We start from the raw sequence: 12,375 nt of genomic DNA on the forward strand, positions 1-12,375 counted from the left end.
AATTCAAACATATCAAAGCACTCCTTAGGAAAAAAAAGGTGTGAATATTGTATGAGCTCCAAGGTGCTTGAAGGATAATACAGCTACTTGTTTAAAAATTCAATTAACCTTATCTTTCTTTAACTTGATTTATTAATAATCCTACAGATAAATTGCCAGTTTTTAAAAAGTCATGTTATCTTTTGAATACATCCTGTATGACAAGCCTTAAAAACGACTTCAAATAAGCCTAACCTTCACTTTGCATGCTTACATCATTTAAAGAAAGAACAAAATGCAGTTCAGAGCATGACTTCTGTAAAATACCAGCATCAAGAGTCTGATCTACTGCTCCTGCAAGTGAGCTATTGGGCACTCAAGTACCATAGGAAAAACATTTAATGTTTCCATTCACCCTATGAAAGAGACATGAAAACAGTTTTTAAGCAATCAATGTAGTGTAAAGTCGTACCTCCAACGAGTTCATCATTCCATCAGATCTCAGATCCAATCTGAGCCATTGCCAAACCTGGCTTCACATGGACACAGAGCACTCAGACATGAATTGATATAAACTTGATAACCAGGTACCCATATTGGCAATTACAGGTGTCCTCATGCTGGAAGCAGCCAAGAGAATCCTCAGGAAAGCCCAGCTAAAAGTGAACTGGTTTTCTTTGAAAAAAAGTTGAAAGAAAACACAGGACCATGCACTTTCAAGCAAACCTTTAATTTTCATCAAGAGATTTCCTTGTAAACACAGATGAGAGATTCAACTATGATCCCTGTTTTTGTGAGACAGGGATAGGTCCCTCCAGTCAGCTCTTTTACAGATCTGCAGGTGTTAAATAAAATCATACACTCATGCTTCCCAATACACAGAGAAATTACAGCTAAATGAAGAGGCAGCCTGCTTATTAATAGATATATTTATATATATATAAATAACTGCTCAATCACAAGCATCCAGAGGTTACAGCTGCTGAACACTGGGAACATTCCAGCCACGTCTTTGTCTGAGCACTCTGGATTATGCACACACAGACACATACACACACCAGTACCTGTCCAACACAGGGTGCAAACACCAACTCTGAAATGCAGACTGAACAGTGGGCAAGATGCAGGACAAAGAGAACAGTATCAGTTATGCTGTAAAAAAATAAATAAATTCCCCTTTCTGGCCTGGAGCCAGGCTCAGGGCAGGCACAGGCACCACAGGACTGTACAGAAGCCTGGCTGTGGCATGGCCAGGCAGAGCTCCAGGTTCAGGACTCAATGGCATTTTTTAATTTACTTACAGTATTTAAGCACTCCTGGAACTGGCTCTACCTTTATGAAGAGTTTAAAGCACAACTCATCAACTCTAGAGATACTACTGATCTACTGGGTGTGCATTTTAAAGTAAATCTTTAAGTACATGAGAAATACTTTTCATATCTGATTTCAAGCATGGTTCAGAAGAAGTGCAAGTTTAACATGGTCATTTACAGCAGCTTTCTCATTTTGTACTTTTTTTCATACAAACTAGGTTTATAAATAGTTTAATACATTTTATTGTATAAATGCTTCATGGTTTATCATTAGAAAATGCATAGTTTACAGTATCACACTAATTTTCATCTATTAACTGGGATCAATACAAACCTTTGGATTTATCAGTTGAACCTTCTCTCCACTGCAAACCCCCTCACTGATGGTCATTTAAACTTCTCAGACCCTAAACTTCAAAAAGTAACTATTGGCTTACTAAAGGCCCAAACAGAGCAACAAATCCAGGGAGACTAAGAACAGGAATGCTCCATTTATGACTGAATTCTGCTGGGAAATCTGGCATTAAGTTTAAATTCTGCCATTTTCCTGACTCCAGTAAATGAAGTCACTAGAGAAAATGTGTCATGTATTAGGTCTTACTAAAAAATCTGAATGCAAAATAGTTCCAATGTGAGGAACATCTTCTGGATTGTATTTCCTACTTGATTATGGCATCAGTTTCAAAATCATACAATAAAGCCACTGCAGAACTGTCAATATTATTGCCTTTAAATTCCATTCATAAGGCCACTGTGAAGGACAGATGGTGAGCCTCACCTTCAGCTGTTTACTTAGCAGAGATCCAAGGAATTTTACTAGAAATCATTTTCTAACTGGCAAACAAACTTGCACTTTTTTCTTTTTGCTTAGTTTTGACTTCCTCTTTAAAAGATTGAGGATTCTTTCCAAGATGTAAAACAAAACCAAATAATCTCAATAAATCATGAATCCTATTTTAGCACTTTGAATTCACATGCTTCATTCTGTATTTTTTTTGTTTAGCTACAAACCCCACTGGATCTGGTGGACCTATGACTGTTTAGAAATGTCTCAGCTACAAATGAAACAACTTTAAAAATGATCCAAGCTAAGGAAAGTAAGGCAATGTCAAATAACACATCTCTGGGGGTTTTAAACCTCTTTTTCTTACCCTTCCTCCCTTATGTCCTAGTTTGGGTCCACCTCCTCTTCTCCTAAGAGAAAACTGTTCGTTCATTCATTCATTCATTCATTCATTCATTCATTCATTCATTCATTCATTCATTCATTCATTCATTCATTCATTCATTCATTCTTCCTTTGTAACAGCAGCACCACCTTCACTACTGCTCTCCTCAGCTGAGGTTTCAGGCTTTGTCTCTGGTGAATTATTCAATCCAGACTCTTCTGGCTCAATCTCATCTTCATCATAAATAATATCTTCTGGATTTGGTGGTGGGGGGCAAAACTCCTCTGCTGGAAACATTTCTCGGAAAATAGTCTCAGCCTATTCAGGAAAAGAAGAATAACATAAACTTTACCTTGAAATGTAACAGCCTGAGGCAATATTTTACAGATATTTAAGATTAACCAGCGTTCTTTCAAATCAATAGTGATTTAAGACTTTGACAGTATTGTAAACACATGGGAAATCCATTCCTTCTTGCAGCCCTCAAAGGAGAAAAAGCAATTTATCTTTTTACATTGTTCTACTAGGAAGTCACAGCATGGGGCTTTGTAAAAAACGCTGGTCATTCTGTGTTGCACTGAGAACAAGAAAGAGGATTTTTCTGGAAGCAAACTGATCTTTTGCACTATAAAACCATCCCCAGCTGCAAAGCATGGGAAAGATCTTGGCTCTTTCCAGAGAGAGGGATCCATTTCAAAGGAAACCCAGGGAACTGTACACATGAACAATCCCTATCATGGCTAGATGGGTTTCCTTCTTAGATTAAAAAACTGCAAGAAAATTTCAATTTCTCCTTTTCTGAACAGCTTAAACGTTGCCCAGCTGAGAACTACTCTTATGCAATGAAACATTACCACTGAAAATACATCCCCATACATTTGTGGTTCATTTAAAACTCCTGTCTATAATTCCAAGGTATTAGACAATAGTTTCTTCAATATTTAGTAGTATCAACTGAGAAATGTGTGTCCAGTTGAACCCAGCATTAAGACACAGGCATGTAAAGCCCTTGCACAGCAACTCCAGTAAGTTGGAGCTGAATAAAACTCAATTCTGTTCCTGGTTTTCTGCATCCCAACTTGTGGATAAACTGTGGGGACTTTCACAGCAACTTTTACAGGGACCAGGACCAAAGTACCAACACCGGATTAATTCTGAAATCCTTCCAGATATAGAAAATAAACAGGTTAAAGGACAAATATTGGCCTGACAGTTTTAGTACATCCTCTCCTGACCATGAAGATGCCTCAGAAGTCTGAAATATGTCAGGGAATATATTACTTTAGCTCCTAATAATTCATGTCAGGTTGCAGCAGTGAAAACAGAAAACTGGAAGCCAGATGCTTACTAGATCCACACATAGGGAGTTTGAAAAGATCATAAATGGCATCTTCATTTCATTTAGCCTGTCCTCAGGGCAAGTAAATGCAACCATCAGCATTAATTCAGTATCACTCCAGGAACTGAACACAGAATTGCAATAAAGTAAGAGGGCAGTAATTTGTAAATGAGGTGTAGATGGAGAGATGTCTGTAAGAGCTGTGGTCCTGCCTTGCCAATAATGGATCAGCAGTGCCATCACACAGCATGACAAACAGAATTCAGTAACACTCATGGTAATGAAGACAATAAATCACAGCAAGTATCACTAAAACACTAATCCCAAAATTATTAGAGAATCAGATCTAATTTCCCAAGCTATCTTTAAGACTAAATACACACACTGGGCTTTTTTAAGCTGTTCTGATCCATGAGATTGCAAATCTCTCCTGTTTGGAGGTTCCCATCCCATTCCTGGGAGGGTGAGAGCGATTTGGGAGTGGAAGACACACCAACTGACAGCTATTTCCCTCCTCCTCTTGTCTGCAAGGTCCCTGCATGGTGTGACTCCTGCTTCATCTTCAGCCTCCTCTTCACTTTGCTCTCACACACCACTTCCAATTATAAACATGTTTACACTGAAATATTTTCCACTTTAACTTTGTTTGTAACCATTTACTTCAAAATTTAAGTCAGGCTCAAAAAAACGCAGCCTCTCCTTATTTTTGTCAAAAGGCAGGGATTTAGGCTCTTGATGGCTCCTCCTCAGAGATCTGCTCAGCATCTACCTCACTGATGGCCAACAGATTGAACATAAAGGCTGAATTACAGCACCAAGAATACTTAAGTAAGGCCTGATCTATTCCATCATTGTTCAATGATAAGAAGAAAACCTCTTAAGGGAAGACAAACCTGAATGTTAGAAATGTTAAAATCAGAACATGCCCTGTTTCAAACAACAGACTGAAAAAATTAAATTTAGAAGGGAACTCATTTACAATTTATAACTGCCACCATAATAATTGTCTTGCATTATTTTTTGTCTTTACAGGTCTTTATCCCTCTGAGAGGCAAATTATTGCCTTGTAAAGCAAAATGAAGGATACTATTAGCCCTTAATGACACTATTCTGACCCTGCAGTTCAGGCTATGTCAGCCTTTCCACTTCAAAACCTTATTTTTAAGAGGTTTATGACTTAGTCATAAAAAATCCTGCAACTGGCTAGAGGATGGCATGCACATTGTCTGAACATGGCTATTAAAAACACAGCTTTAAAGATGCCTGGTGACACTGAATGCTCCAAAGCTGTGAAGTGTTCTCCTGTCTGACAGTGCCCTGACACCACAGGGGCTGCTGGGGCAGATCTGCCCAGGAATTTGTTCCTTCCTTATCCAGGGGATCTCTGAAAGGAAAATTCTTTAATACAGTGATACCAAGGCAAAGATGAGGAAAGCTGAGGCAGGAGGCCTGAACTACCACATTAGGAATTGTGCTGGGCTTTTCCCCTTCCCACCTTGAACTTAGACAGATTTTCTGGCTTTGGTTTGTACTGTACCTCCTCCTGCACCTTCCAGGTGAAAGATTGTGACTATTTCCTGATGTCTCCATCTACCTAGTTTTATAAGTTTGCAGAGTTACCGTGCATATTTTTGTATAGCAGAATACCAAAGGCTGTACTGGACTTATTTCTTTAGAATTAAAGTTCTGCAACCAGAATCTGCTCTGTCCAACCTGTTTGACAGCACAGTCATTTCCCAAAGCAGAGTCTGGCCCAGAGCAGACATAAACATTGGAGGGCAAGCCAGCATAGGAACTCTTCTCAACTCCTGAAGAATCTCTCATGTTGAAGTAAACTGCCCAGAGGACTCTGGGTTTCTCCAGTTCTTCATTTTCAGTCTCTGAAAAGAAAAAGGAGTTTGCAGTAATCAGTGTTGTTGTGTGATAAGGAAAATACGTAATCTAGCACACTGGAAATCAAATTTTTATCATGGAATTACTGTAATAAAGTTTTTTTTCTTTAAAAAGCCAATAATTTAACTTTCTGATATTCTCCTTCATCATTCTTTCCCTTTCCTTTCCAAGCACAGCTATGCAAACTCTACTCTCTCTGCACACCCTCCAGCACACCAGCAGCAGGTATCACTGCCAGCACCCTACCAAGAAGCCTGGGTTAAATTTAACACCTCTGACATATCTCCTCCCCTGGGGATAAACTGCCAGAGCACTGACAGACAGCAAGTCCTGCCTGTGCTCTGCCAGCTCACAGGCACTGCTCTCCCTCTGCACAGACACTCTCATGTGTTCATGCTTTAGCTTTGTACAGAGAATCTCTAATTGTGGCAGTGCTGCTAAATGAAAATAAATGTCTAATTTGTATTTATCTACACTTACTGAGGCTTGTACTGTGCTGCAATACTCATCAAGAATACAGAATTATCACAGACTCAACTTCCTTGCTCAGACTCTGTCCCTCCCTGCTGTACTCTGCACATTCCTGTGATCCCTCTGCACACAGGCAGAAAAACCCTGGAAAGATGAAGGTCACTTTTTAACAGTGCACAGTGCAATGGAGGAACACACAACACAGAATCTGAGCTTAATAGATACTATTTGTTTGGAATATTTGCTGTCCCCTTTCTTGTATTTTACCTCCTCTAAAGTAAATGAAGCTTGTCAAAGATCTTGTGAGATTTACTTCTTTCCAAGGAAAAAACTTCTTGATAACTATGGCATTCAAAACAGTATTTTAAAGCAGTTGAATTACAAAAAAAGAGATAAATCGATGCTATTCCTTCAGTATCTTTTTATAACTGTCAAATAGTTAAAAAAAATAGGTGCTACCCATACTGAACAGTTTGAAATATAAATTAAATTCATCAGCCTGTGAAAGTCTGAGGCTTAATACAGGGCAAGATGCTCTTTAATATATTTAAAAGTTCACATTGCTCATAAAAGTTACTTCTTCCTCATTTAGGCAGGAAAATGAATGGAGTCCTCTTCTCCAGGTGACTTTGCCTCTTTGACCTGCCATGGCCCAGTGCTCACTTTATCTGGTGATTCATTTTCAATAACTCCAACAGTATTTGTTCTGACATTTTAATTAAAATACGACCACTACCTCATCCTGATGATAAAAAGGCCTATGTGTCAGGGAAAACTGGCTTCTCAGTGCCTCAGTGCACCTGAGGACCCCAATGATCACAGAGTTCCTACAGAAGAATTTCAGTCAGCTTCTAAACAATCTATCATTTCGAACCTGGATCACTTCAAACATGAAGATTAATGCTACCCCTCCCCAAATGATTAGAAGACACTAAGCTGATCTTCTCTTCACCAGGCCTTTGAAACACATGGCACTGTCTTGAAAATTGAAGAGAGAAGTGAAATATTAAAAGGTGAAAATTAGCAGGCTTGAAGTTAAAACAGCTACAAATGAGAAATGTTTGCAACTCTCCAGTCTAATAAAGTTTTCTATTTACAAATCTAAGTTGTTTTCTAAATATTACAAGCAAAGCAATTATGAGTATTATAAAGTACTCCCACGTCTCAGTAACTTGCATTGATACCAACAAAGCCCCTGTCAGTGGGGGCTGAGCACTGTTTTCTCTCAGAACTGTGATTTATTGTCTTGCAGCAGGGGCACACTGTATTTAAACTGCTCCTGCCAGGGTTAGAACACAGCAGCATCTCCCACATGCACATCACCTACTCTGTGACTATTTACCACAAATATGGTTCTAGTCAAGATCTCAGGATGAAGTTTCAAAAACTTGTGTGGAATTAGCCCAGGTATTTCAGGAACAATTTCCTTCAGCTCCATCAGCAGCTGTTCTCCTCTGGGGTGTGGGATTGTCCATCCCAGGGCCAAAGTTCAAAAATGTATCCAAGCTTTCCTTGAACTTAGGGCCAAGTAGTTGATTATTGGAAATCTATCTTTGTGATTACAATATAGAACAACTTTATGGTTCCACTGCTTACAGAAGAATCCAGAAAATTTCAATTCAAACAGCAAACAAGGAAACACTTGAAGACAAGAGGCTAGAACAACCCAAGAAGCTTCTACCATTTCACAAATATTTAATTTCACTACTGCACCTTTCAAGGATGTGCTGAACAGCAAATATGTTCCATGGAAAAAAGAAAGTGTGAAAAATAAAAAGGTCCCAGACACTTATGGTCATGTCCTTGGATACTGGAGTTAAACCACAGCTGAAGCAGTCAGAAACAGCTACTTTAGTGAATTGTATTTATGAAAAATAGTATCATAATACCTCATGTGTTTATTTTTACCTTTTTCTGTATTTAGATTGAATAACTTCTGTACAACAGGCTCTAAATCTTCCCTTGCAGTTTGAGTTGATGGACAGGTTAGATGGACTAAATCTGGGAAAAGAGAACACAAACTAATTCCAGTCACCAACACACAGACAGATGAACAACATTTACAACTTTTAAAAGACACAGCAGGCTTTTAGAAATCACAACTCTTCATAAAATCCCTTCCTTTACGCCAGGGAAGTACCATGGACAAACAGTGTATACACAGCACACAGAGAATTCTCTGGGAACACCTGAGAGTTCTTTAAGCTACTCCCATGATGACACTGTGACTGTGCAATCCTTTGTACAACATTTTATTCATCCACTTCTGAGATGGGAGGAACTATTGCTGAACTACTCCTTTATTTGTTCTGGTTCTCTGCTCAGATACAGAACCAGCTGCTTCATCCCACCTGGTTTTCCAGCCATTCATTCATTTAAAAGCCTCACCTTAAAGCTTTTCATAAAACCACCTTGCTGGGCTCATCTGCTCCTGGAAACTTCTCACCAGAGAAGTCTCCATCAGAGAATCCTGGAGGAATTTAACACTGTGCAAAGTTTAAACTGATTTTTCTTCAGTACTGTAAATTTCTGATCCATTTAAAAGCAGTGCCAAGCTCTGGTATTATTTTAAACCTAGATGACATTTTTGTCTCTTCTCTCTGAAGCTTGGCTGTATTTGTTGTCATTATTTTCCAGTACATCACTCAGATCTTGACCCTGGTTCTGTCAGGAACAGAAATTTAACCCTTCCTGCTCCTCTGCTTTCAGGTTGCACACATACAGATTCTATTCAAACATTAATATTCATTTTTTCCTTCAACCCAGACCAAACCTTCTGTCTGAAGGAATATGTATTAAAATAAGGAAAAGGGTGGTGATCATCAAAGTCTCCCCCTAACCTTACCTAGATGCTTCCAATCCCCAACACTGTATTAAAATCTATTCTTTCCTCAAAAAACCCAGCTATAAATCACTAAAGTTCACATCATTTACTTTCTATAAAATCTTTTTTATTATCTTTAAGGTTATGGTTATGAGTCACAGTCATCAGTATATATTTTGATTATATTTGATTTACTCAGGTATAACTGCATTAGTTACAGTGGTTGCCAACATTTGTCTTCAAGTAATTCTCCCAGCAGGAAGAACGATGAGTTCAGTTCCTGATTTCATCATTACAGTCTCCATTTTTAGGGCAAGTGAAGGAGTTTGGTTCCACTCAAGTGGCAATACAGATGATGTGCCTGTCATTTGTGCACTGTGATCAAAGAGTAGATGTATTTGTATACTTATCTTAAATAATTGTTCCAAGGAGAAATCAGTCAGGTTAAAAACCATTTACAGATAATGATGTAAAAGTTTTTTAAAAAATTATGAAATATGTCCCGTAACTGGAACCCAGCTATGCCTAATATAGAACTTTATTATTTCAATATATGAAGACAAATTTCATTAAGGAAGGCAGTACCTTCTCTTTTGAAATGAAAGGAATTGATGGAGAAAAGTAAATAACAGAAACCTTAATATTTCAGCACCATAAAAATCCTCCTGAAACTAATACTTTAGATCCATGGAACATCAATCTTTCATTAGTTTCACTTCCTGCTGTATATATCTTGTGAACCCTTAATAAAAAGAATCAGCTATTTAAATGATAAATATTAACAATGTGCTTTATAGCACTAAGGTATTAATTAATTACAAGCCTATATTTTTTATTATTATTTAGTAGGAGATAAAACTTTGAATGACTTAATCATTTACTTTACTCTTCTTTCATATGCAAAGAACTTAGTTCAACCCTCTTTTAACAGCAAAATAAATTGGTTATTATTACAGTTAGTTCTTTCTTGTTAAAAAGAATCAGGGAAGGTAACCTCTAATTCTATTCTAATAAATACCCCAAACAAAGGTATTATTACTCAATTATTTCAAGTTTACATAAAATACCAACAACAGAATCCTTTCAGAAGATGAAAAGCTCCCAAATACATTGTATTTCAGGTATTTCCATTTAATATTTCAGCTAAGGGAGCCCATTTTCAAAAAAAACCAAATGACAGATTACCAGGAAGATCCATGTGCTTTGGATTATTATTTTTATCTCCTGAAGGAGGATTTATTCTTGTGTAGGTGAAAATGAGTCCATGAAGCTCCATGATAGCAGGAAGCCATGGCTCCCTGTGTTCTGTGCAGCAGAGGAACAACACCCAGAGGTTTTCAGTTGTGCTCCAGAGCTGCCAGAGCCAGAGGGAAAATCTCCTTTACTTACAGGTGTCCTTCATGCACGTCATGGTGGAGGAGCAGAGCTCGATGACACGAACGGCCGCCCTGCCCGGCTCCAGGGGAGGCACTGTCAGGATGGACACCTGGGCACAGAAACAGAGCCTGAGGGACAGCACAGGACACCTGGGCACAGAAACAGGGCCTGAGGGACAGCACAGGACACCTGGGCACAGAGACAGAGCCTGAGGGACAGCATAGGACACCTGGGCACAGAAACACAGCCTGAGGGACAGCACAGGACACCTGGGCACAGAAACACAGCCTGAGGGACAGCACAGGGCCTGAGGGACAGCACAGGGACACCTGGGCACAGAGACAGAGCCTGAGGGACAGCACAGGGCCTGAGGGACAGCACAGGACACCTGGGCACAGAAACAGAGCCTGAGGGACAGCACAGGGACACCTGGGCACAGAAACAGAGCCTGAGGGACAGCACAGGGACACCTGGGCACAGAGACAGAGCCTGAGGGACAGCACAGGACCCTGGGCACAGAAGTGGCAGGGACAGCACAGGGCCTGTGGTGGATGTGGCAGGGACAGCACAGGACACCTGGGGGATGTGGCAGGGACAGCACAGGACACCTGGGCACAGAGACAGAGCCTGAGGGACAGCACAGGGACACCTGGGCACAGAAACAGAGCCTGAGGGACAGCACAGGACACCTGGGGGATGTGGCAGGGACAGCACAGGGCCTGTGGTGGATGTGACAGGGACAGCACAGGGCCTGTGGGGGATGTGACAGCACCACCATCCTCACCACAGGTCAAAAGGAACTGCAGTTACAGTTTGGTTTTCTAGTTTACTATGACAGAACAAACACAACTCTGATTAATATGCTCTAAAATGAAGAACTGCAAAGACTGACACAGCAGATGCATTTTAAAGTGAACAATGAGAACTTCAAACAGCAGAAAGGAACATTTAAGAAAAACAAAGGAACTTTGAACAAAGTTTAGACAAGATACAGAATTAACAGAATAGTAAGGGTAACAGCTTATTAAAAAGCAAGCAAAATTAAAATTAAAGACAGCAGTTTAGAACCAAGTAGGAAAATCCCAGCCATTGAACTAAACTGAACTAAAATTTGTAATAGTTTTATAGACACTAAAACAAATGAAACAATTACCAGTACAGAGAGCTGACTAAAGATCTTGATTCAAGCACAAACAAAACTGAATTAATGACTTAATTCCTACCAATAACTAAATATTAACACAGGGCCTGAGCTGCCAAAGCCAGAGGGAAAGACAAGTGATACAGAATTGGTGTGTACCTGCTGCTCTGAGTCTGTGTTCAGTACAGACTGATCTGTAATGAGGACTGCCCTGGAGATCTGCCTACAATTCAATAAAAGAATTATGTAAAAATAATGATATAATAAATTCAATACTGCAAAATGAAAACAAAGATGTAAAAATAGCAATTCAGAATCATAGTTTTGGTAATACCAGGGCCGTGTCACTATCTAACCCTCATTACTATGACTCTTAGTGGGATATTTTGCCTGTTGCTGAAGCAGAAACACACCTGGAACACCAATGTAGTATTTTCAATGACCAAAACAGGTGATGAATAAATGAATCTGTGCAATTGGATCAAACAGCCTCCTTCTGCTTTTTAAAAAGTTCTTTTGCCTATTTGCTCAGGATTAGCAGCAGCACATGAAGCAGCACAGGAGCCTTGGGATGAAGGGGAAATGCAGCAGGGGGGAGCTCACTCCTCACTGCACTTGGTGCTCCTGCAGTGCCCAGGGTTATCCTGCCCTGCCCTCACAGCTCTGCTGATCCTCCCTGCCCTGCTCTGACAGAGGCAGGATAAGCCCAGGGCTTCTGCAGCACCAAGCAAATCACAGAAACCAAGGAAGTTTAGGACTTGTCTAAAGCTGAACAAATTTAAAGCAGGGACAGCAACTGGCACCTTCACCTTCCAAACACATTTTAGCAAATATGAAATTCCCAACATATTTAGAGCTCTTGGATTTGT

The 12,375-nt window shown here is 39.6% G+C and overlaps 1 protein-coding gene across 2 annotated transcripts in view; it reads right to left on the reverse strand.

Moving 5' to 3' along the window:
- Window positions 1-12,375, reverse strand: part of CHM (CHM Rab escort protein) — a 53,041-nt gene that overhangs the window by 270 nt on the left and 40,396 nt on the right. Inside the window, exons 11-15 of one of the 2 annotated variants that reach the window (XM_054516356.1) lie at window positions 11,666-11,729; window positions 10,378-10,474; window positions 8,073-8,165; window positions 5,514-5,680; window positions 2,611-2,779 (exon numbers count right to left, since the gene is read on the reverse strand). In XM_054516356.1, coding sequence (XP_054372331.1) covers window positions 2,611-2,779; window positions 5,514-5,680; window positions 8,073-8,165; window positions 10,378-10,474; window positions 11,666-11,729 — 590 coding nt within the window. Of the gene's footprint in view, window positions 1-688; window positions 2,780-5,513; window positions 5,681-8,072; window positions 8,166-10,377; window positions 10,475-11,665; window positions 11,730-12,375 lie in introns of those variants that run through there. The other variant, XM_054516355.1, reaches the window with a different exon arrangement.

The sequence above is a fragment of the Molothrus ater genome, chromosome 14, assembly GCF_012460135.2.
Source record: "Molothrus ater isolate BHLD 08-10-18 breed brown headed cowbird chromosome 14, BPBGC_Mater_1.1, whole genome shotgun sequence".
NCBI classification, from domain to species: Eukaryota; Metazoa; Chordata; class Aves; order Passeriformes; family Icteridae; genus Molothrus; species Molothrus ater.